At 36.2% G+C, this 25,095-nt stretch overlaps 1 protein-coding gene across 1 annotated transcript in view; it reads left to right on the plus strand.

Annotated features, from left to right (window-relative positions):
- Positions 1–19,316, plus strand: part of SLC26A7 (solute carrier family 26 member 7) — a 63,142-nt gene extending 43,826 nt beyond the window's left edge. The window contains exons 11-18 of the mRNA XM_053945886.1: positions 4,214–4,320; positions 6,464–6,530; positions 10,193–10,309; positions 12,043–12,091; positions 14,709–14,809; positions 17,062–17,116; positions 17,207–17,310; positions 19,281–19,316. Coding sequence (XP_053801861.1) covers positions 4,214–4,320; positions 6,464–6,530; positions 10,193–10,309; positions 12,043–12,091; positions 14,709–14,809; positions 17,062–17,116; positions 17,207–17,310; positions 19,281–19,316 — 636 coding nt within the window. The remainder of the gene's footprint in view (positions 1–4,213; positions 4,321–6,463; positions 6,531–10,192; positions 10,310–12,042; positions 12,092–14,708; positions 14,810–17,061; positions 17,117–17,206; positions 17,311–19,280) is intronic.
- The last annotated feature ends 5,779 nt before the right edge of the window (positions 19,317–25,095 follow it).

Here is a 25,095-nt window from a genome sequence, read left to right on the forward strand (position 1 = left end):
TTAAATGCAAATGGGATAAATAATAATTTGTTGATTAGCTCTCTATAAACATAATACTTTTAAATATAGAAGGTATGATATTGTTCAAGGGTTGGAGTTGAGGAAATTCATTGGCTCCTTGAATCACAGGATATTCTGTGTTTCTATGAAATCTCTTCTTTCAGCCATGGGTGGCTTTTTCTTTCAGATTTACAACAGTTGGACTTGAAAGTGGACTTGAAAGATGGGGGAAAAATATTTTAGAAGGTGATGTTCTAAGTGAAAAATTATAACAGAATAAGGATAGTTTTCATGAGTTAATTATATAGCAGGGATTTGAGAAGTTCAGCAATGGCATACTCTGGCATTTAAAGAGAAAAAAATATTTTAAAGTTGCACATATGTCTTGACCAGAAAATGACTACAGCTGAGACAAAGACAGGTTGTAAGCCTGACTTTTAAAGCAAGAAGAATGGCTAGAATTTATGGTAAAAATTCCACATTCCCAACATGGTGTTGTGATGAGAGACAGTTAATGGATGCATGAATTGTAATTGTATGCACATATATTAATATTAAAGGATGTAAGGAATGCTACTAATTCAGCAATTAAAGTAGATCCAAGAATGAGGGTCTCATTTTTGACTAGTATCCTCCAAGATCTTGCCATTGTGAATTTCTGAGACACCCTGTCAATCTGTTTTGTCAAAATATTTATAGAGGCCCTAGAGAGAGTCTTCCCTGAAATCTGGATCTCATTAGTGCATTTTCTTGGGGTCTTTTAGAACTTCTTCAGATACTATCCTCAGGAGGAAAATGGCCTTTTAAATTTGTTCATCACACATGGGTCCTGATTCATGAGAGGGCTCTGAGAGTTCTCAGGGCTTTGCTATATAAACAATTTTCTACAAAGTATGAAACCATCTCTTCTGTGAGAATAATTTTACATCAGTGACTCTATTTTATGGCATCCTAGGGAGATTTTTCTATTTTTACTGCATTAGTGAGTATGCTAGTGTGAGTTATATTACTTATGCTGTAGTTGGTATGAAAGAACTACCACACCACTTCAGTATCATTAAGGATCATTTAGGTTGGAAAAGACCTTTAAAGACCATCTAGTCCAACTGTTAACCCAACACTGCCAAGTCTACTCCTAAACCATGTCCCTAAGTGCATTAGGCAGTTCCTGCTCTATGGCTGTGGTGGGCTTCACTTGAATGCCAAGTTTTGATGAAGGGTGTGGTGAGGATGAATGCACACATTAGACATTTGTCTGCAGAAGGATGTGGGATCATGGCCATGTCACTCAGTTCTTTGAGCCAGAGCCTCCTCCAGGACTCCAGCATCTTCTGCTGAGACAGTTTTGGAATGAGCAGGACTTTAATGGGATTCTTCATTTGGCTATATGCTGGAGGGCCTCTATTTGAGCAGCTCATCACAGCCTCACATTACAGATAGCACGGAACGGGTCAGCTGAGACATGTTCATCTCTTCCTCCACTAAGCAACAGCATAACCAGGTAGGAGTTAGATGAACTGCATCCTAAATTTTATTCATTCTGATAATCAAATTCATTGATTATAGGAGGAAACTACACAGCTGTGTTGCAGATAGTTACGTGCAAGTAACTATCAGGCAATAGCTGATCATCTCATCAGTTTGCAATGAAACAAGGGAAGTGCATCATCTGGTTTCAAACTGGGACAGAAACACTTATTATCAACATACCTTAGCATTGCATTGTTTAGCCGTAGGTTCAGAAAGCATTCTGCAAGTTGTTTATATGATTTTTTTCCTACCAAATGCTGATTTTAGGCTGTCATCAATGGTGGATAATTAGACTCTATGAAATGGAAAGTCTAGAGGAGGCAGCTGCTATACCTGTACCTCTCAGTGTTTCTGATACTTTCTGATACATACAGGAGTTGACATAAATCTATTTCTTCTGCTTGTTTCTTTTCTCCCTCTTTAGAGTTTTTCTTTAAATTAGTACAGTACTTTGAAGGTGGATTTTGTTTTGATTTTTGATATTAACATGTGCCTATAACACATTATTGCTAAGATTTGAAGATTGATTAGATTCTGTCTGTCCTGGAGTTTGCAATAACCATATTGAAGTAAGCTGCCAAGGAAAACTTTGATATTTTTATCACTTCTATGTTGAACTTTGCAATAAACTGTGAATTAAAAAAAAAAGTCTATCAGATCAACATAACTTCTTTCTACAAATTTGATGCTACCCTAATTAAAGAAGAACTGATTCCAGGCCAATACAAAGCACTGAAAGGGTGATTGATTAATGAGAGTATGATTGTTTTGACTCAGCCTCTACAACAATGGCAATCTCTGATTACAGTTAAGATGTAAGGTATTAGGCTGCTGCAGAGGCACTTAGCTAGTTTTCTCAGTAGTCAGCAGTACTTAAACATTTCTGGCTTTGATTCTTCCTATGCAGACTTTGTATTGTGGTTTTATGCTGTTTTCTTCTGAGACATAAGAATTTTGCAGGTCTGCAGCAGTGATTTAGTTAGATGTGATGAGGTTCAGGTCTGGAGCTGAACTGGATTGCACTGGAGTGGATTCAGGTGTTGTCAATGGTTCAGCCTTATTACAATAGTCTAATTCTTGATCTCATTGATTTTCAAGTTTTTAGTAGTTCTGTTAGCCTTTTCACATCCAGGTGAACATCTTTATAAATGTATATTGGATTTATAAATCTTAGCATTACTTTCTTATTCATTAATCAGAACTCAATATCTGTTGCTTATAAAGGTGGTCTTTGCAAATATGTGCACAACAATTTGTTTAAGATGTCATGTTAAAATACAACTAGTGATTGAGGACAGTTTCAGAGGATGAGCTACTTCCTTACCTAGCAGCCCTCCTGTTGAAGAAACTGAAAAGTCTTTTGCGTTAGTTACGAATCTTGAAGATGAGGGAGGAAAAGGTTTCTTAACAAAGTCATGCAACGCTCTGTCCTCTGTGAAGCACAAGCTAGTATGGTATGACTTACACTTAATATAATTCATAAAATAACAGTTCTGAAATCTGCTCAAGCAAAATTCCTGTGGTTGGGCTGAAAGTATTCTATTGTTTCTGGCTTTCGTGAGTTAAGTGAAAGCATCAGAAAAGATAATCTTAAAAATGATTGTGCCATTGTAATGTGATCTGTTAGTCTGCAAACATGAACAAGCAGCACTGTAATTCTTGAAATGGGCACCTGTGGTGATCAGTATATCCAGAGGAGTGAAAATACTTTCCATTCTTTTTTAACACCTTTTATCTAAAGATTAAATGGCAGTCTTTGCTAAAGGCTCTCTCAAGGAAAGAAAGATGTGCTTTATTATACCAATTAGGTTGGTATAAGAAATTGCATAATTTGTACTTCTTTTAATTGTAAAATCTGCATGTCTCTTAGCTGTACACATCATTGTAGTATGGAAAGAAAAGTGATCATTTCTGGTAAGAAAATAATTAAGGAAAAATTGAAATGTGAAAATTTTGTGAAGTTTTTTAAAATTTCTTTTTAAAGTGACTTAGGTTTGGATATGCTTCTGAGTATTTTTTAAATTTGTATTTTAAATTAATCCAAAGTTTACGTAATCAAATATTGAAAGATGGGGAAGTAATATGAAATCTCACCATATCCATTGGAAGGAATTAATTCGCCAGTAATTTTTATTTATATTTATGTCACGCAGTTGTTTTAGTCATCTGTACTCTGATAAAAAACACCACTTTTAATCAGCCTCCTTGCCAATCATAATTCCCACTTCTATGATTACTGGAAGGAAAGCTCTCTGTATGTGACCCCATTAGGGCACCTCATTATGTGAAAGGAAAGGAGGATTTAAAATCTACACAGTGAAGAAGGTGAGGTGAATTTGCAATGTGAAAAATAAAATACATGTTTTCCAAAACAACTGAGTTTATTCTGACTTAAGCTGTTAGCAGAAGTACAAATTAATAGAAGAAATAGAATACTATTTTAAGTAACCCTGGAAGGAATCTCTGTGAGCACTGGGATGAGTTGTGCCATGCTGCATGTGGTCCCCCATGGGGAGGCGTTACTTTAATTGCTAAATCAGTCTTTAGTATTTGCCAGTTCAACGATCCAAATGTTCACATCTGAGAAACTACCTTAGTTCTAAAAATCTTTATTTCTGATTCATAAAACGCACATTGCTATAAAATTTGAAACTAATCACTTCTTTTTGTTCCCCTCCGAAAGAGCATCTGGGTTAGTACCTACGTGTTTACAATATGCTTTGCTGCTAATGTGGGACTGTTGTACGGCGTTGCCTGCACTATAGCAATCGTGATTTTCCGCTTTCCCAGGTAAGAAACAATTTATTGAAATGTTCCACTAGCACTTCATTATGTATTCATTCTGCATATTGCTTCACAGTCAGGATAGACATACGGTATGCTAAGTTTAACAACAAAACTTCAGTTTTTTTAGTTGCAGAAAATTGCAAGATAAGACAATTCAAAAGTAAAAGTCACATCTGTCCATTTACTGTAGACTACGGAATCTCTAAAACATTTTATAAAATGGCATTATTTTGTGATTTCTCTTGTTATTACACATCTGTAGGATTCATTATGTGAAGGTAGCATAAAATCAACTGGAAGATTAATGATATTTATTTCCATTAGATATTTATTTGCTCCTTAAGGAAAACTATGTCTGGCAAGCTTTAGTAACTGAGAGCCTTTATAAACTCCTAGGTACTATGTTGCACAGGAGTTGGTAGTCGACAATGCACTACTAATATAGTTTAATGAAACATAACTGTACAACTATTCTAATGTCTAACAAAAAGTGTAAGTTCTGTGTATGACTTAGAAAAGTCAGGACAAATAAAACAGAGCAATCAGAATTTGTTTTTTTTTTTTTTTTTTTTAAATATATTAGAGTTTCCTCTTTGGATCATGTGTAAAAGGAAATATAGCTGAGGTTCATGATTTGTGCTATAGAATTAATTCACAGCTCACCAGTCCTGAAAATGACTTGCTGCTTGTATGCAGTTGTTTGCATGAACATTGAATCCCGCTGAAATTAAGCACAATATAGACAGCTTGATTAAATGCTTGTTAAAGTTAATGGTGTTAGACATTTGTGCACAGCTCTATTCTTATTGAATAAGTTGCAGAACTAGCATGAAAATAGTTCAAAATTTCTAGGCAGTTAAAAATGATGGGAGATTGCTTCTGCTTGAATCAACCAGTACTTTTTAATAACATTGTGCTACTCAGCAAACTAAAATTTTGTTAAATTCTGTAGTAAAGCAAAAGGCAAGTTTTCATGTTGTTTTTGTATTGAGCCTGGATAGAGGCTGTGTTAGAGGTTCTCCAACACAGCAGAAAGGGATATATATCTAACACAAAAGAGCCTAATCTAGTGGAGACCTCAGTCTGAACCTGTACTTATTAATGTAAATAAGACTCTTCCCCGTGATCTCTGTGTTCTTCAGTAAAGCTGCACATGATTGTCCATACCATCTAAAGGCATTGAACAAGGCAGCAGCCTTAAAACTGGCACAGCACAGATGGAGTTAACAAGATAACGTGTAGTAAGCCATGCAGTCATGAGCAGAAGTTTTAGCAGAAGTGAAGCAAGGAAAATACCATAGATTATTTATTGTAAAGTTTCTGTTCAGATGTCAGGGTACTGGATGTGGTACATATTATGTATTAGAATATATTAAAACCAGCAGCAGCTACAGCTTCATTTATGCAAAGATGAAAGAACAGCTGATGTTTGCAAGGCTCATTTATCTGGCCCCCAATACCTGCAAATGCTCCTAGTATATTGGTGCATCTGTCTCAGAGGATAGATAGTTCCATAGTCTTCTGCAGTTAAATGTGTTCCTGTAAATGACAGGTTGAATCAGAAGATCCTAACACTAAACTCCCTTTCTAAGGCAATATTCTCTTTTCTCTGTGTAGAGAGCATAGGAATACTGGTACTTTCCAGTAAGTCCCCTATTCTGATAGCTAGGGTGCAATGTTCTGCTTCATCATGTAAAGATGTGTCAATTTCAATGACAAATAAAATATCTTTGTTTTTCATGACCCACACCTATTCTACATATTTATTTTCCCTTTCCTTACAATATGATTTTTCAGGTAAAAAATATGAATTAAACTTCTTTACTTTTGAAGATATAGATTATATGTGAGCTACCTTGACTTGAAAGCAGCTCTGGCCAGGAAATGAAAATTAAAATTAAGATATTCTTCACAAGAGAATTTAATTATTCCTATTTTCAAAGTGATATCACAATTCTAAAATGAGCTTTTTACTCTTGAAGAGGATGATTGCAAAAGAAAAGGTCTGTAATCACAAAAATACTCACGGATCACATTATGGGGCCTTTAAACTGCTATGCTGTAGCTTGGGGTGTGTGTCTTTTTGTTTCTGCTCGAGGCTACTAATGATTAACTGTACAGATTTTTCTCTATATATTGATTACAGAGCAAAGACACTGAACTTGAAAAATATGAAAGAAGTGGAATATAAATACAAAGCAGAAGATAATTATGTAAGTTAATTTATTTATTTACTTTTTGCTTGTGTGTGTGTTTCACTAATTCAGATTTGTTTGTTTTCTCTAGTTAGTTACCAGATTGTAATAGGGAAGTCAAGGGAATGCTTTTATGATATGACCACTTGAAATCTAAAGCCAGGATAATATAATAATATTATAGTTGGCCATCAGAAACTGGAATATTTTCATGGTTCTGCTGCTTGTCTGCAAAGTGAAGTTAGGCAAGTCCTCTTAGATTTATTTATCTTAGTTTATTTGTCATTTTTAGTTATGAATTGCTCTTTCTCAACATTTCTTAATTCCTAAATTTAAGGAAATATCTTGCCAGGAATGGCAAGGGTAATCTGAGCAGACAATAGCAATCTCTGTATTACTATCACTTTTCCTAAAAGTCCTTTGGTATTTTTATCATCTCCAATCTCTTTTCTGAAACCATTTCTGTCACCAACCCCTTGTGACCAGATTGTCCCAGAGGATACCATGAGGCTGGGCAAAGAGAGGCAGCACCACAAAATTGTTACAGACTGCTTCACAAATTTCATCACCCTGTGCACATGAAAAATGGATGGAAGAATTTCTTCCAAAGACTGTGCCTTCTAAATTTGACTTCTTACAAACTTAAATCAACCAGTCAGATTCTTTTGGTTATTTTCATTGCAATTACTGTCAAAGTTGCTTTTTGCTCAGGTCTATGGTAAGAAGAGAAGGGTAATGACTCAGAGAGGTGAACTCCCTCCTCCAAGATGAAATGGTGGGTCAGCAGCCAAGAGAGAAGTAGAACCATGTGTCCTTTCAGCACAGAGCTCCATCACCAGGACATCCTGCCTTCTCCACTGTGGCAGTTTCTCCTATGTCCTTTTTCTCTTCCTAGCGCTGGTGAAGGATGTTACGTATCAGTAAACTACATGCTCAGCAGCTAGTGCTTCACCATTAAGCAGACCTTCTTTAAAGAATTTATTATTTCTGGCAAATGTCTTCCATCATAGCTACCTTGGGCTAAAAATCTGAACTTCCAAGGGCTCAAGGGCATTTACTGTTTTGGCATGCTGAGAAATGCTGGAATATGAAAGGTACATAAGAATGGGGAGGACTCTGAAATGGGAATTAAAAACACTGTTGTTGAGGCTGGACCAGCTGTCAATTATTATATCATTTTTCATTCTTGATAAAAATGTTGGAGTAACTTTGTCAGAGATGGATAACCAAAATTTCATTTGCCTGCTATTTTTCATATCGATTCATGAAGTACTTAGTACAAATACCTATATATTTTTTTTAAGCTTACTGGTCCCCTGCTTTTTTTCCCCCTAATTCAGTAAGATTAACACCAGTAACCTAATAACAAACTAATGTCTGCAGACAGTGGGGAAAATAACATTATGTTAGAGAAGCAAATTGCTCAAGAGCTATTACACAAAACAAAGAAGGAAAATATGTCTTTAATTGAATTTAGAGTCACTGGGTTGCAGCAGGCATTTAGGGTAATTTTTAATGTATGAATGTTAGACTGATCCAAGTTTCCCTAGTAAGTAACAGATTAGACATAAACAACAGGACTTTTAAACATGAAAACATGTAAGCTTAATGATCTACCCTGCCATTAAGGTCTGTGGATTTATAGGGGTTATTTCATCAATAAGAGAAAAGACATTTTAATGTGGAAAAAATCAAAGGGTATTTAGAAGCTTATGTGAAACACATTTCATCGCAGGCGTTCACTGGCACTGAACTCCTGTACCCCAGCAGAGCCAGAGCTGTGCAGAGTGCCCAGGGCAACCGCCCAGGGCCTTCCGAGTGGTGGCAGGAACAGACACGTGAGATAAATTTCCTGCTTTCTTAGCAAGGACATAACAAAGAGGAAGTTCATTTTTCTCTGAACAGTTCTTGCTAACAAAGAGGCAAACTAGAGCCAGGAATAACTGGCTGGTCAAATTTAGGCACAGTTGATCTTGTCCATTCTGGACAAAAATTATACCTAAGTCTGCCATCTGCCTGATCTGGCCTTATGATTTGAGCCTTTCAGGTTTTGAACCTTGTACTTATGGAAGCTTGATCATCACAGGATTTGATCTTTGCACATCAGTCTTCCTTTTTTTCTTATGTTTTATCTTCTACTTTGCCATGGCACTGAAGCGTCCACTTGTCTCCACACCAAGCTGTGTATTGCATCATTTTTGTGGGAGTCTGTGGGATGTCAGAGCATTTCTCCATTCAAGCATATACCATCCTTTGTTTTGCCCTTATTTTAGAGCTCTATTCCATACAAATTGAGACATTTTAACACGTGTCTGACTGTGGCAAAACTCAACTGTGGTATTTACTGCAATCACAACTATAGGTAAATTGCGCAAAGTCCCTACACATAGTCTGGGGTTCTTTGCCTCAATTCGGGATGTTTGAAATATTTCCTTTATTTCATGGTCACTGTGGTGGTGTCTGAGAGATCATCTCATTCCCAGAAGTCTAAACAGCAGTCTACAATAAGGAGATAGTTTATGTGGTTTGTGGAGAGATTTCTGTTACTGTTTTGCTTGAAAGTCTGTTGGGAAAACTGCATGTCTTCAATGCAATCCCAAACAATTTTTAACTACCTAAAAAATGGTCTGTGTCAGCTCCACTTACATGTGTTTGACTGTGACCTTGTTACATGACTTTTGTTAGGAAGAAAGAGAATATTTTTTGACCTATATTCTCTTGCAAAATCTTGATTTTTGCTTCCATTGTCATACAACCTGTGAAAGATTGGGAGTTCAGTAAAAGCAACTTCTGCAGAAGTTCCCCTACAAAACCAGTCTTTAAGCATATCTTGCTGCTGTCCAATATATTTATATATAAATATTAATTTTCTTACTGGGTTTTGAAGATGTTTTGTATGTACACCTTGAGAGTGAGAGAAACAGCACTTGTTTTGTGCAAAGTATCTCCCACTTATACCTGGGGCTTTCTGAACATTATCTGGTGTCCTTCCAAAATTGTTCTGCTGTGTAACATTTATGTTTTGAGCTACACAGTCTGACTGGAAGTGCTGGTAAACTGGTTGTAGCTTATTCAGTGAAGTGCAGAGACAGGTTCAAGGGCAATGGAGAGTTCTCATGTAGATTATTGTGTTGGTTGTAGAAATGTGCTGGTAAAGCTTTAAATGTGCCACTCAGGGTTGATCTGGATCCACTAAGTATTCTCATGGAGAACTATCTCTGTATTAAGGTCATGTTCAGATGATCAAGATGAATATTGCCGGCTTTCCCCAAACCACCTGCAGTGTTTGCCCTAAATCCTTGTGTACTTTTATCAAGATGTGTTTGTCTAATAAAATGTATTCCCTGTCTGCAAATGTTACCTTGCCTATGCTTGGGGATCACACCAACTGAAATATAAAGTGCTATTATAATTGTTAGCTAATAGTTCTTAGTATTATGCCTCATAATGTGTATGCTTTTTTCATGCTAAATACTATTATAGATAATTTTTGTTATATATTACTTGTATTTCCATTCTTACTTCAGTTATGTGTGAAGGCTGATCAATAGACTTATCTGTTAAATCATTCCCAAAATCCAAATACAGTTATTTTCAGGATTTTTAAAGAAATTAGTATGGGGTTTGTTCTTCAAATCCAAGATGAACTTTTCAGTATTATGTTTTATTTCATTCCCCAGGAATCACTAAAACAGGTAAAAATAGTTTCAGTCAACAGCCCATTAGTCTTTTTGAATGCCAGAAAATTTCACGCTGACCTGTTAAAGATAATCCAGAAGAATGGCATGAACAGCCAGGTATGTGATATTGTAAACAAAAGGTGGGATGTGCTTTACACTTCAGTAATCACTGTGACTGGGTTGAAGATTGTGTTTGCTTTCCTCGCATTTCTCAGAGAATTCAATCAGATACTGAAACATGTATAAAAAATAACAAAAAAATTATTCATTTAGAATAAAGCTAATCCTAATTTTAATCAGATTCAATATGGATTATTTTCATATTATTACTTGAGAATACTATCTCTTGCATTTCTGCATGTGATTCTGTAAGAGACATTAAAGCACTGATCCAAAACTCAAAAATTTCTAGAAGAACTTCCATAAGATCAGGTGATATAAGGCTGGGATTTTATAAAGACAATGAGTAGCTACAAATATGCTTGAGTAAAATGTGATTTTTTTTTTTTTTTCCTGGAGATAAGTCCATGAGAGATGGACACTTCATTTCTATCTATAAATAATTTTTGGAGAATTAGGAAGAAAGTAGCTCCTTTTTTTTTTCTCAACGGTATTGTTTCTTTTTCCTCTTTTGCACTGATCATATTAGAGAAATAAACAGTATACAAATTACGTATATCACATTTTTTTAGAATATCCCTGTAAGTATAGCATTTTCCAAGTTCATCTGCACATAACTACTGCAACTTCTTGCAACACTTCCGAAAAGGGAAAAGATAAATTATCATTTTTCTATCAGTACCATTAAGATATTCCGATAGGATAACAATGCTTACTGTAGACAATTTCATCCAGTTTGGCAAATTGAGCTGAGAAAATCCCAGCTGTGTCTTAGATGGGTTGTTAAGACAGCAACATGTGTCTACCACCTCTGCTGTCCCTTGACAAAGAGTTATGCTACCCATATGGTATAAATTTAGCTCAGAAAATGTGATGCCTTTTTCCCTTGGTTTTGCTAGGCTGACTGATTTGGCTTAGTATGATAAAAAGCCTCGAAGCAGAGAAAAATTACTTAGGATTTGCATGGAATTAATTTGAGTCAATTTAATAAGTTAATTTGTACGTTACTTATAAAGGAGATTTTATCCTTTGTCTCTTCTGTAAGGTACTCAGCAGTACAGCTGCCTGAAACACTGTGCTTTTTTCTTTAATTTTTTTTTGTTGAGTAAATGTCTTTCTGTAGCACATAATGGGTGTGAAAAAAAATGCAGTTCCACTTTTGCTTCTGTGATTTGTTTCTGGTTTTAACTCATGTTTCTACTGAGAACGTGCATATTGGAATAACTATTATAAAAATTATCCAGATAAATGTAATTATTTAATAAATTTATACATCAAAAAATGCTCTTACTAAAATATAAGCATAGCAGATGAGATTGCAGCATGTAGAAAATGAATCAAAAGTTAATATTATAAAATCACTGCCAAGAATTTTTCTTGTCAAGAACATTTTTCCCATCTTTTGACCACTTCTTAACCAGCCCCCACTTCCCCAAAAGCATTGTGTCCAAAATATGCTTTCTAGTGAATCCAAACTTGGCAGAGACTGAGTCAGCTAAAAAAGAAATGCAAAATATCAGTTTGAGTATCTATCTCAGTATTCTTCTAAAGGTATACCAGATAATATTATATATCCAATAGGCTATTGCATAGGACATGATTTTGGAGAGAAAGAGTTAACTTTGGTACTGAGAAACAGAATTCTTATGTAGTGCACTGATTTTTCTCTTGTTACTGTGCAATGGACTGGTTTTCCTTGGTATGTTGATCATTTCTTGCTCTTATTTCAGTGTGAGCAGAACACATTGCTCTGTTCGTTTTCCAATGGAAGTTGCCATGGTGAGTTTATTATCTACAAATGGTGTTAAAAACAGTGTGGATGTAAGTGTGCAAAATAGTTCCACATTTTTCTATATATTTCTAAGTGCACACATGTTTTATGGAAATAAATATGTTCAGTTGGACCAAACATTCAATGAAGCATGAATGCTAAACAGTGTTAAATTATGCTAACCTTAGCCTAATAATTCTGGTTATTCATTCTGGTTATGACTGACTTTTTAAGATTTCAAAGGCAGGGAACCCCTTGAAAATGCCTTTTCTACAGGAGTGGAAGGTTCTAGTAGAAATCTCATTGCCCATCACACGGGGGTTGGAACTAGATGATTTAAAGTCCCTTCCAACCCAAACCATCCTCTGATTGTGTCCCTGCTCATTGGACTGGAATGTATGTGTGTGTAAAGAGACAGGTACGCAGTGGGGAAAACACTTCCTGTATTGCTGCCTGGATTGATCTTCAGACCAGGCTGAAGAGACTGAAGGCTCTGGTCTTGGGTGTTTTTGCATGCCGAGTTGAATATCAGTATGAAAAAGTGAAAATAAGATTATAACTGTGTTAAATCTTTGGGATCTTTAAAGCCACATAGGAGAAAATCTCAGAAAATGTCAACTGAACTGTTAATGACACGATAACCACCAATATTATACAATATATAATAAAAACCCCTAGAGATTTTCTTTCAATTAAGGATTAAGCTGGAAACTCCACTCTCTCCACATTTGTAACACTTAAATCAAGCCAGAGCATATACATTCGCATGGGAGAGCTGCAGCAACCTTTTGCAGTGGATACTTTATACAGATGACTTCATTGTGGATAGAATTAAAAGAGTGTTTATTTAAAACACGTATAAGCATTTAGGCTGCAGTAGAAAATCTGATTTGGAGGCTGTTCTCTGAATGTTTGAATTTGTCAACTAGATTCAGGACATTTTTATGGTACTACAGTGTTTAGTTGACTTGGGGGTGACAGAGTGCTCTGCAGTAGTATAGCAACTTATGAAAATGGTTATTGAAGATGATATTGTATTTTACTGACTATATTATAGCATCTTATACTTCAGAAGATCATACCAGCACATATTTCAGTCATCTTGAAGATGAACTGTTTTTTCATGTTACAAAACTGACAAAACACACAAGACCTCTTTTCTGAATGCCTAAGTCCTGCCTTGAGGACTTCAATGCTGTCATTACTTATATCAACCACTTATGGTGATTCTTCATGGCGTCTTTTAAACAACAAACAGAGAAAAAAGAAAAATCCCTTAAAAGAGAAAAGCAAAATTCTGAACTTACATTTTCAAGGACGGGAGCATGAGGACACAGTCCTTAAGCCTTATGGCAGCTGTTCAGGAAAACATGGAAATTTATGTCTTTGTCAGAATCTTTTCTTTCTCCCTTTGGGTAATACTGTCTGTATCAGTACCAAATGAAATGGCTGCTCTTGCTTATGCCACTGATCTAAAGAGGGTGCAAGTCTTTACCTATCCCCCCATTTAGAGGCCAGGCAGCCTCTACTGCAATTCAGGATGCAGCAGGGAATTATTACAGTGAGCCTGGGAGATCACATGAACCCTTTCAGGGTTTCTATCACAGTAATTTTCAGCAGGTTCCCTTTAAAATTCTATATATTTGTTTGTATGTATCTATTAATGTATGTTGGACAGTACAGAGACAGTAAATGTCTCGAGATGCAAGTCCAAAAGTCTTTACTCTCAGACTACTGTTGGGAAGGAATTACCAGTATTATAAATTTGCATCATGGGGAAATTCCAAGTCCCCTCAATAGTTTAAATCTTTACCTCTGCTCTGCCAAAGCCATTTAGCTCAACTCATTTTTACAATTAGAATTCCATTCCTTCATATTTTTCTTTTTTTTTTTTCAGTTGCGTGCATCATGATAACAAACATTTGTTCACAGAACAATGTAAATAAGATGTGAATTATTTTCTAGTTTTCCCTTTATGAAAGCCAGGAATGTGCTAGCTCAGGGTGCATTTAGAACAGAGTATGTTTTGATTAAACACAAGATGGCCTGAGGTTGAAGAATGAGTATAAGAACTTTGCAAATCTTACGAACACAATTTTCTTCTCCAGCATCATTATGCAATTGTGTATTAAAAAATTATCCAAGCAAAACCAGCATAGTAAAACCTTAGGAAAATTAAATACTCCACTTTACATATATTTCTTCCTTATGGGTTAATATTAAGTTAAGCCATAGGCAGGTATTTAGGGCCTATGGAAATCAGTGTCATATCAGAACTTAAAAATAGATATATTTTCTGTTTATACCATGAAAAATCTTCCAAAGAATAGAAGAGGACTCAATGAGAAATTCAAATTTGAAGAAACAATTGCTTAATTCTTGACACACTATTGCCTAAAACATCTCAATTAATATATTCTGTCTGTCATCACTTCTTTCCATTGCCCTAAAGGTTCTTCATTTGTTCTTCTAAAGTATGGCACGTGCTTGCCTGATACCCCAGCACGTAACAATAAAAATTTTATTGTGATAATTTGGGCTTATTTTGTTGAGCTATCATCATTCTTATACCCATTTCTCGAGTGCTGTCCTTTAATTAAAGGTTTTCATTTATCAAATGTGTAGGTGAGTTGGTGCAGCCATGTCATAGCGAACGATGTGTTTTGATATTAGACTGCAGTGGACTGAATTTCTTTGACTACACTGGAGTCTCCATGCTTCTTCAGGTATTCATGACATTAGAAATATTCTGTATATATTATAATTATACATATGAGTTATTGTGGCAAACTACTAGTCACTCCACCTATGTCAGTGGATAAATCTTTCACCCATAGAAAAGATGAACACAGATTTGGTATTAAATTGTACTGTGTTTATATATAAAATTACATTAAAATATTTCTAAATATTTTGGGTAACAGTGCAAATGTTTGTATCTATATGTGATGAAGAGGACTTTTGGAACTTTTCCCTTTTTTTTTTTAAGATGGTGTAAGTCATATTTGACCTTGCCAAGTCAGTTGTAGAGACAAGTAAATTTACTGCTTTAAAATTTCAGTTTTAATTCAGTGATTTTATCTGTATATTCTAGTGTCTGCTAAGCTATGGGTCAAAACATGATCTCCATCCTTTCTCCTGTGGGCAACATATGTTGCAGACTGGGTTCAGGCGGTGCAGGAGTTCCAAGATGCTCTCAGAAGACTAAACCCAGCAGTCAGTGGTTACTGTGGTGAATGGAATTAAGTCCAGATGGTGGCTGGCCACAGTTGGTGTTCCCTTGGGGCCAGTCCTGTTTAATGTCTTTGGTGGTGATTTGGACATGGGGATCCAGTGTACCCTCAGTCAGTTTGCAGATAACACCAGGCTGGGTGGGAATGTTGATCTGCTGGAGGGCAGGAAGGCTCTGCAGAGGGGTCTGGGCAGGCTGGATCAACAAGCCAAGGCCAGTTGTGTGAGGTTCAGCAAGGCAAAGTGCAGGGTCCTGTACTCGGGTCACAACAACCCCAGGCAGTGCCACAGACTGGGACAGAGTGGATGGAAAGACCTGGGTTAGGGGTGGACTTGGCAATGCCAAGCTAGTGCTTGGACTCAATGATCTTAAAGGTCCTTTCCAGCCTAAACAATTCTATGAGTCTATGGTTCCACATAACAAGCAGTTCTATACAGTGTATAAAAGATTTTGTTCAAAAGCTGTTTCTCACACTTCCATCAGATCTGGAGGTTAAAAGTTGTGTAATGAGTACAGAGTTAAGTGGGTATGAAAGGTTTGGTTTGCATGGTTTTTCTGACTAAGATAAAGGACTAGATTTGAACTTGGGTCCTAGCCTCTTTTTGCCCTAACAATTTTCTCAATTTACTGCAGTGATTGCACAGTGAAGAAAGTGCTGCCTTCAAATATTTTAAATTAAAACTACACATATAGGAGGGATATAATGAAAAAGACAACTGGAAAAATAAGATTAGTGGGAGTGACTGTTAATTATCCCTTTGAAATATAGGGCATTCAATATAGTAATAGTTTAAAAATTTGTGAAACTGATTTCCAAAAGGTCTTAGAGACCTCCAAATTACAAATTATGTCAAAGAAGTGTTTGACAAATTTGTAAGAGGTAAGTCTGGCGTGGGCTGTGAAGTGCACAGGTTGGTAGTGCAGCCTCTGGATAAACGGCTGGTCCAAAATCAAGTTACTCCTCCTCCTCCCAAGAGGACCACACTCAACACGTCCTTGTTGTTACACTCCCTTCCAGAATATCATCACTGATGTCAGGGATGGAAGATTTTTGAACTAAGATTTTTGCTTTATTTTAAAAATAGAATATTCTGATGGGGTTCTCACTGAATCTCCTCTCTCAGAATTTTTCTACTTCACATGGATAATTTAAACATTTTTTGAAGCAGCAACTGCTTTGGATAGTTCCCATTTGGCAGAAAAAATGCCCTACACCGGTTTTAGAGTTATTTTCACTTTTTTTTTTTTTTGTTTGGTTTGGTTTTCTATCTTATTAATATTTTGTCTCTGGAGAGTCGAACAATTTCAAAGCAAGAATAAAGAACAATTTACTGCTGAATGCAGCATGATAGTTATGGTGCTTTTTTTGATACAACTCTCAAAGTTTTCTAGATCTGATTCCTGTCTGTGTGGACTGGTGGTAAGCATAGGGTAAGGACATGGGAAAACACGCTGAAAAAAAAGATTAGTGGAAATAATACCCCTAAAAATTACAGTCAGAAATTGCAAAATTATTAATCAAATTCAGTTTTAATTCTCTGTAGAGTACTGTGAAGAGGTGGCAGGAAATAAATGTGGCTTGGTGATGTTTGCATTATAGAAGGGCTCGCTCTGGTGGCTGCTGGCAGTACAGCTGCTGCAGCAGCACAACGAGCTCTGCCTACCTTGAATATGGGCTTTTGTGAACCTTCTTCTCTGTCGGTATTTAAAACAGTTTTTTAAAAAATTTCTTGTTTTCAAACATAGATTTACGTGGACTGTAAAAACAGATACATCGATGTGTTGCTAGCACACTGCAAAGGCAAGTATCCACTTACAGTAAAAAAATGTAACACGATGGTTTATGTGTCCTCACTACCTTCTTAGTGCTCATGTGTTTGTTTTATTGCAGGTTCCTTGATAAAAGCAATGCAGTACGGTGGAAATCTTGACTCTGAAAATCCTGTATTTTTTGAATCTATTTCTTCAGCAATTGATGCCATTCAGATTCACAGGGTAAGACTTACAAGCAGAAGCAGGTGAAGCCTTGAGGGCTTCTTAGATGCTCACAACAATTTATTAAAGTCTGGGAGAGTCTTATTCACCCAGTGAACCTTTTATGTAGAAATCTTTTATCTGTCTGTAATCTACAACTAGACCTCAGCCTGAGGAATGCAGTTTTCCATTTTTTGCTGCTAGCACTCTCTTCCCATCACCACATCTCCTTTTGCAACTACGTCTCACTCTTCTATGATAGATCCAGAGGTGCTGTGTTGCGGTGCTTTAATCTGGGCTCGTTCTCCACTGGAAAGATTTATGTCATCTAGAAACACCTAACACAGCCTCTCAGTGAGACAAATTAACTCACAGCCAGTTCTGCTACACTCCTGTTTCTCAGCCTGGGATACTTGAAGCTGCTTCACATGTCAGAGTACTGGTCTGACTGAAATGGTTCTGGATCCCCAGCTAGTTTGGTCTGAGTTAGAAATCTTGTCTCTGCCCTGCACTGTACCACGCTGTGTTGACTCACTGGTGGCAAAAGGGGAATTGCACGAGGTAGAAGAGAGAGCAAGAGGGAGAAGGGAGGCTTGAGCATCTATTTACTTGCTCAATGATTCTTGCATTCCTTTTTAAAAAGATTGTAAACCTGGACTTTCCTCTTGAACTATGTGATCCTTTTCCACTGTCATGGCAGTGTGAGCGTGTATTAAAAGCAGTGTGCTTTCATGTGGTTTTATTTATGATACAAACATGGCTACAGCTTGGCTCAGAGCCTTCTCCAAGAGACATTAAACTCATCATGGTCTATGGTTTGGTTGTTTGTCTTTTTTCTTCACTTTGTATTTAACTAATTAAATCAGACTTGCCTATGGACAAAACCACTTTCCATTTGATTTATCCAGATTAAGGTGAGTTGGCACAGTTGGTCTAGTGAATTGACCAGAAAAACATGTTCTCTTCAGTGTTTTTCAACATTTTTCATTATGTTGTCCTACAAAAAATAATTTGTTGAAATGGTAACTGCAGGGCAAAAATAATGGGGTTGGCTATTGTGTATTTTATCTGGATCTGATTAGATGAATTAGAACAATTGTTGTGTTATAAAATGTCTGCATTTTTTATTGACTTTGTTAACTTTCCTAACATTCTTGTAAGATATTTATGTACTAGCATTCCCATTTTATGGAAGTGGGACATGGATAGACCAGAACAAATGTTCGTAATGAAAAGGGGGAATTAAAACTCAAAGTCCACTTTTTAAGGAACTGATTGCTTGTTTCTACCACAGCTGCTAGGCAAGTCAAACCTATGCATAGTGGCTTAGCAGTTTAGTCTGAAAGGCTTGCATGCAACATCAAATTTTAAATGTAATTATGAACAGTGTACATATACTGCTGATGATTCTTCAGAATATTCACAGTATGTGCTTCAGGGATTTTTACATTTTCAGTGTGTTGAACACTGGAAGATAAGGTGGACGGGAGTGAAAAGGCAGGGTGACTGCAATTGCAGCAGCACACTGTAGCTACTGGTCTATGTACTCCTCCTGTGTCTTTTTAAGGTGCTGAGGTCAGTAGGACTTTTGAGTGTTAACATGACAGGATAGGCAGAATAGAATAGAAAAAAATATGAGGAAGGAGTTGGAGACTAACAGAAAGTGATTTCTTCCGATTTACATTTCAGCTTCCCCATATAGCAGGAAATAGTCTTCCACTGTCAGGAAGGTAGAGGTAAGAGGGCTTTGTGGTCCATTTTCATCTCTGCTGCTGTTCAGAAATGCAAAGATATTCTTATCTACATGCTCCAATGAAAATGTTGGGTCGTTCTCATTTTTATGTTTATAAATTGATAAGATAATTGCATATTACTTTATGCAGTTAATTAGTGGCATTTTCAAGCTAGCACTCCTTCATATCCTAATTTTACATTATATTCTAAGAAAACATTATAATACTTTTTTTTTTTTTCTGTTTCTCTCATTTTAGAATTACAGCAAGTTCAGTGAACAGAGTGAAGTGTGATGCCCACCCATTGAGCATAGCGAGTTTCATCTGCTCACACTCAAAATGAACTACATCATGGCTTCACTTTTTTCTCCAGTGGATCTCATAGATGATCTTTTGTATACCATATATACTTAGTACATTCAGTAACGACAGATCTGCCTTTCAGAGAGAAAATCTTTCAGCTGTGATCACTCAGAGAATTTTTATGCAATTGTTCTATAGTGGTCTTATAAAATGTTTTTACATACATTTAGATACAAATTATTAGAAAGCAGACATGAGGTACTGTGTTTACCAGTTAGGTGTATTCTTTTAGGTATCTTCTATTGTAACATTAGTTGTAATATGCATCTGTAGTTTTGTGTATGGAATAGAGACATGAATTCTTAAAAGAGTATGCTATAATTGATACAGGATCTGCAGGAAGATATATACCAATGCATACTTTTTAATGATGGCTTTATTTAGTCTTTCCTCTGTTTAAGACAGCCATATGCAACAACATCATCATATCACAGCTATCATGTGGTTCCACCTCTTGTACTTGGTTTTGTATGCTTTTTAATGCCTGCCCAGATCAGTGGGAGAACTTGAAAGTATATGCAAAAAAAGGCAGACACATGTTGACTGGATTGCCTCCCTCTATTTTTGTTGTCTTGTGCTATTATTATGGTTTGCTACACTTTCAAAGCCACAGGTACTCTTTAGCTCAGTCTGAAGAGAAAAACTGGGTTTTTTTTCCAAAACTTATTCTTTTTTCCAGCACATTTTTTCTGGTCTGCATTTCCAATTTGAGCTGTGATTTTTTTGGTGTTGAAATCTTCAGCTGAGGCAGCTGAAAGGTGAACATAGTGACACATAAGGTGTGTGCCGAACTTCAGCCACACTCCTGATGTGCAGTATACTGTGTGTGAGCACACAAAGTGGGTGCAGGAACTCACAGGTTGAGTATTTGGTTTATATTTATGGGTTGTCAGCAATCGTATTAGATTATACTATCACTTAGCTATCATGTTATTTGGCAATATATTAAGGCCTGAAGGGAGCCTACAAGAAACATGGAGAGAGACTATTTGCAAGAGCATGTTGTGATAGGACAAGGGGGAATGGCTTCAAACTGGAAGATAGTAGATTTAGGTTAGATATTAGAAGAAAAATTCTTTACTGTGACAATGCTGAGTCACTGGAACAGGTTGCTCAGAGAAGTTATGGATGCCCTGACTCTAGAAGTATTCAAGGTGAGGTTGGATGGAGCTTTTAGCAACTTCTTCTAGTGGAAGGTGTCCCTGCATATGGCAGGGTGTTGGAATCAGATGATCTTTAAGGGCCCTTCAAGCCTAGGCCATCCTATGATTCTACGTATGATTTTTCTCCTCTTGCCTTTGTTCTTGTATGTGAACACCAGCAGTAAAATGTGAGTTGAGCAAAAAGGAATCAACAAATGAGAAAGATAAGGAAGTAGGGATTTTGTGTTTTTATTTATCCACTTAAAAAAATCTAACGAATTAATGAACATGGCACAGCCATAATGGCCATCTTACACTACAGAGAGGAGGGAGGTACAAGGAGGCTTTGTACAGCTGACACATATAGGCAAAATCTAGTTCTAAGCATTCTGTTTTCAGCAGCAGTTACATCTGTATGCTTGTCTGGACCCTCCTTGCTCTGTCTGCCCAAAGCTGCTGCCTGCAGGAGATGAGGTGGCTCATGAAGTCACTTTTGCAATTCTACATAGTTAAGACATTGATAAGTTTTTCTTCACTCCACACTAGTAGATGATAATGGTCACTCCACACTAGTAGATGATAATGGGTGAGAGCCATGGGGTTTTTTGCCCTTTCAATTATGAGTGACTCTTGTAGTTATTCCCGTTTTGTCCCACAGAGGACCTGAAATGTTCTGTGCAAGTTCTTCTGAGACTGCTTTGGTATTTACTATGCAAAAGGCTGATAAGTAACTGCGAGAAACTCATTATATGCAGGAGAAATAAATTCTGTATATCGTCCCAAGCACATTAATTTCAGATGCTCTAGTTGATTGCAAATGGCTCATTACATCACTGGACTCAGTAACAGGCTATAACATTTGATTAATAATTTCCTGAAACAGTTTTAGTAATTTATTAACACTTTCAAAACTATTTACAATGTCCTTTAATCGTAGAAGCATCAATTTTATGTCACAGCTGAATGGAGGCTTCTACAAATGGAATAATTGAATAAATTGTATCTTTTCTACTAGGTTCAGCATTTGTTCTTTGTCAGCTAAATGTTTTTTCTGAAAATTTATAGATTAATTGATTAATGAAATTGTTAAAAATAGAGTCTTTAGCAAAGATAACATCCTTCACTTTTCAGGAGACTTTCACTTTTATTCTGAATGATCTTGTAAATGGAACAACACAGATACTTTTAAAATTCCTTGTAGTATTAGCCTTTTAAGAAACCTTCTGCATTACATAATCAATTTTATAGTGCTTATCAAAACAACTTCTAATTTTTATTGCTTTCAATAGGAATAATTTTTGCTCAGTTAAATGGCTTGTTTAGGGATGAACATTTATCTCCCATTAGCGCCAACCTTCTAACACTGGGCTTTGGGGTAATATTTCTGTAGTCTATTTTGCTATATATAATTAGTCGAAATAACTTTCCATTTCTGAGATTATGCATTGTTAATTATATTTCATGTCTGGCAAGTAGCATCACAAGTGGCATCAGCAGAACAGTGTTTAAGGGACACGTGAAGATAACTGTCCTTTCAATTTCTTCTAAAATATCTGTATTGAGTTTAAGCTCTGTCAAAACAGAACTACTGTACAGAACTATGGGCAGTGAGGGAGGGAATGTAATTTCTTTTTTACCATTGACTTGGAAGAGCAAATTGCAAATTACAAACTACTGATGCAGTTTCCATTTCTCCACCACCCACCCTTCTGAGCTACTGATGTTTACTAAAATGTATGACTGCGCATTGCCTGTCTTCAAATAGCTGGGAGGCCATTGCCATCAGACCTCGTGGACTGCCAGGTCCTGGGTGGTCAGCTGGTGGGATGGGAGCTGCTTCATGTCCTCCCTGAGTTTCTCTCTGTAAATCCCTAATGATGGTGTGTTTGTGCCACTCACAGAGTCAACTGAGAAACAACTGCTTAATTCTTCGGTGAAGATTTAAGGAAACACCCTCAGCCTTCCAGATAAAGTTTTGGAGGCAATCCCCACTATCAGTTTCGACCTTTCCCTCAATGCTTTTTTATATATAGTGTCCACTGGCTTTCTTCTGGCTCTCAGAATAATTATGTAAATATATGGAAGCCCAACCCAAAACATCACAATTAGCTTCACTGGAATAGAATAGAATTAAATAGAGTAACATTTGAAAGAAACCAACAGCGATCATCTAGTCCAACTGATGATACTATAAAAGAATATCATAATTAGAATAAACCATACTTATTTTTCTGATCCAGAAGGGTGAAGGGAGCCAAACTCATCCTGTAGCAAAGAGCCTGCACAAAGTCTGTGCGTTCTTATGGCTGTGCAGGCCTGGCCGCTATCCCAATGGAGGTGAATTACAGTCAGGAACAATAAGGGGTTTAGTTTTTTGTGACCTGCTGCTGCAGCCTTGTTTACTTGAACATCCCTAGGGACTCTTCAGAATAATGTTCTGAATAAGTTTCATTAAGTGTGGTTACATCCATGAGCTTACGCTGTGTTAGCAATAAGAGCAAACTGTGGGGTTCCCTCTGTCCTCAGTGATTTCTAAAGGTGCAAGAGAGGGACTGCACCTGCCAGCAGAGGCTTGAGAAGTCTCTCATTTACAAACAGGTTTCAAGTAATGAAACTAATGAGTTTATTACTCTTAGTAAGCAATTCTGAAAATCTAACCATTCACTTTGCTTCCTGTATGTTTGCTTCCTGTATACTTAGATGCTCAGATTTTATATTGCAAAATTCAGTATGTATGAGTCACCAAGCTTTTGCAAATCAGTGCTTCAATTTTGCACATTTGGTGTACTCTGCACCTCATAGGAGAACTTTAATACAAGATTGTTTTTTGCAGAGATGGTCCAAAGTTATCAGAGTTTATATATTTACTTGATGTGTTCAGGAACTTTTAGTTATTTTAAGGAACTTTTTCAACATTTTAAATAGTATATCATGTGAGTAAAGAGTTTTTCTCAACATTTAAGATTTGCTATATTAAAATGGTGATCTGATCATATGCTTCTTACAGAATTTGTTTCACACATTCCAAAACAAAGCAAGCAATGAGGGAAAAAAGAGAGGGCAAACTGATGTTAAAGAAAGAGTATAATGGCAATTAAAAATTAGGCATAAAATATGTAATAAGGAAAAGACTGTTAACATTATATTTATGCAAATTAAATGTTTCTAATTCTTGTCATATGTCTTTCATTTTAAAGGTTATTTGCCCTGATTCTATGATTCAAGTGTCACAAGGTCTGGCTGTAGCTGCTTTGACATAATTTATTTGACAGCTCTGTGTGTCATAAATATATAATGTAACAAGGAAAGGTATCTTCACTGTTGAATGAAAACATTAATGTGTCAATACTGTGTATGAATACTGTTTGACATTTACTAGTTTCAAAAATAAAATACACAATATGCCTTGAAAATATGGTATTCCTATTTTTGGAAGATACTTTCTTTGTCTACAGGAACTCATAAATAAACGAAGGAGTGCAGTTCCAGAGTGCATGCTAAATGGTGCCTTCATCATTAAGATAGATTTTACTAAAGATCACATAATCTGTATGTTTCCATATGTTTTATAATGCATTTAAATATTTTTTTCTTTTTCTGGTTCTGTGTATTAGCATATGCAAGAATAAATTTGTACTGAAATAAATTGGAATATGAGACAATTTGCATGTAGAAGGAGGAAAATGCCCTTATTATTTTAATTCTTTTTTTTTTACATTCTGTACTAGCCACTTTGTTAGGAGATATGCTGTCTTCTCCAACCTCAAAATGTATTAAATCTTAACAATGAAAAAAGAGAATTTGCCTTACATTCAGAAGTTTTATTTCCTCAAAGCTCTTACAGGAGTATGGCATACAACACATTTTTACCTCCATAAGATATACAGAAATCCTGGTCCAATTTCTCCAGTATTGCCTCTTTGCATGCACAGTCATTTGAATATGTCTTTTTTTAATTGTCATTTCCATCTACAGATGGTGCACCTCATATCCAACTGGCACATACATACGACACTGCTTATATACAGTCTGTGGCTTATCCCAGTAGAGAGGAAATGATGGGCAAACCTTTCCACCACCTCCCAATAACTGTAATGACATTAATGAAAAATGGATTGACATATCTTTAAAAATTTGGCCTTGAAAGTAACAGCTTAATTTTTCAAGCCTGGTAATTTATGAAAGCATTTGCTTTTACAAAAATGAATGCAATTGCTACTTTTTTTTTTTTACAGTGGTTTGAAAAAGTATAAACAATTTACAGTGCCATAAACTCCTAGATGCTAGACATCTAAATATTCTTAACATTAATCTTAATGACATAGGCTATGTTCTAGAGCTAGGCTATTTTTTAAAGCTATCCTTTCCAATGACACTCACACAATAGCAAGGAAACCTCCAAGTTATCTTAATTTGGAGTAAGATAAAAGAAAATATAATAGTTTTTATTCCCAGAATGAGCATGTATAAGCCCAAGATCAGCTCTCACCAGGAACTTGAAAGGTAACTTGAAGTGCAAGGTAACTTGAAGTACTTCCCTACTGGGAATCCTCTGGTTCCACAGCAAT

The sequence above is a fragment of the Vidua chalybeata genome, chromosome 1 (genome assembly GCF_026979565.1).
Source record: "Vidua chalybeata isolate OUT-0048 chromosome 1, bVidCha1 merged haplotype, whole genome shotgun sequence".
Lineage (NCBI taxonomy): Eukaryota > Metazoa > Chordata > Aves > Passeriformes > Viduidae > Vidua > Vidua chalybeata.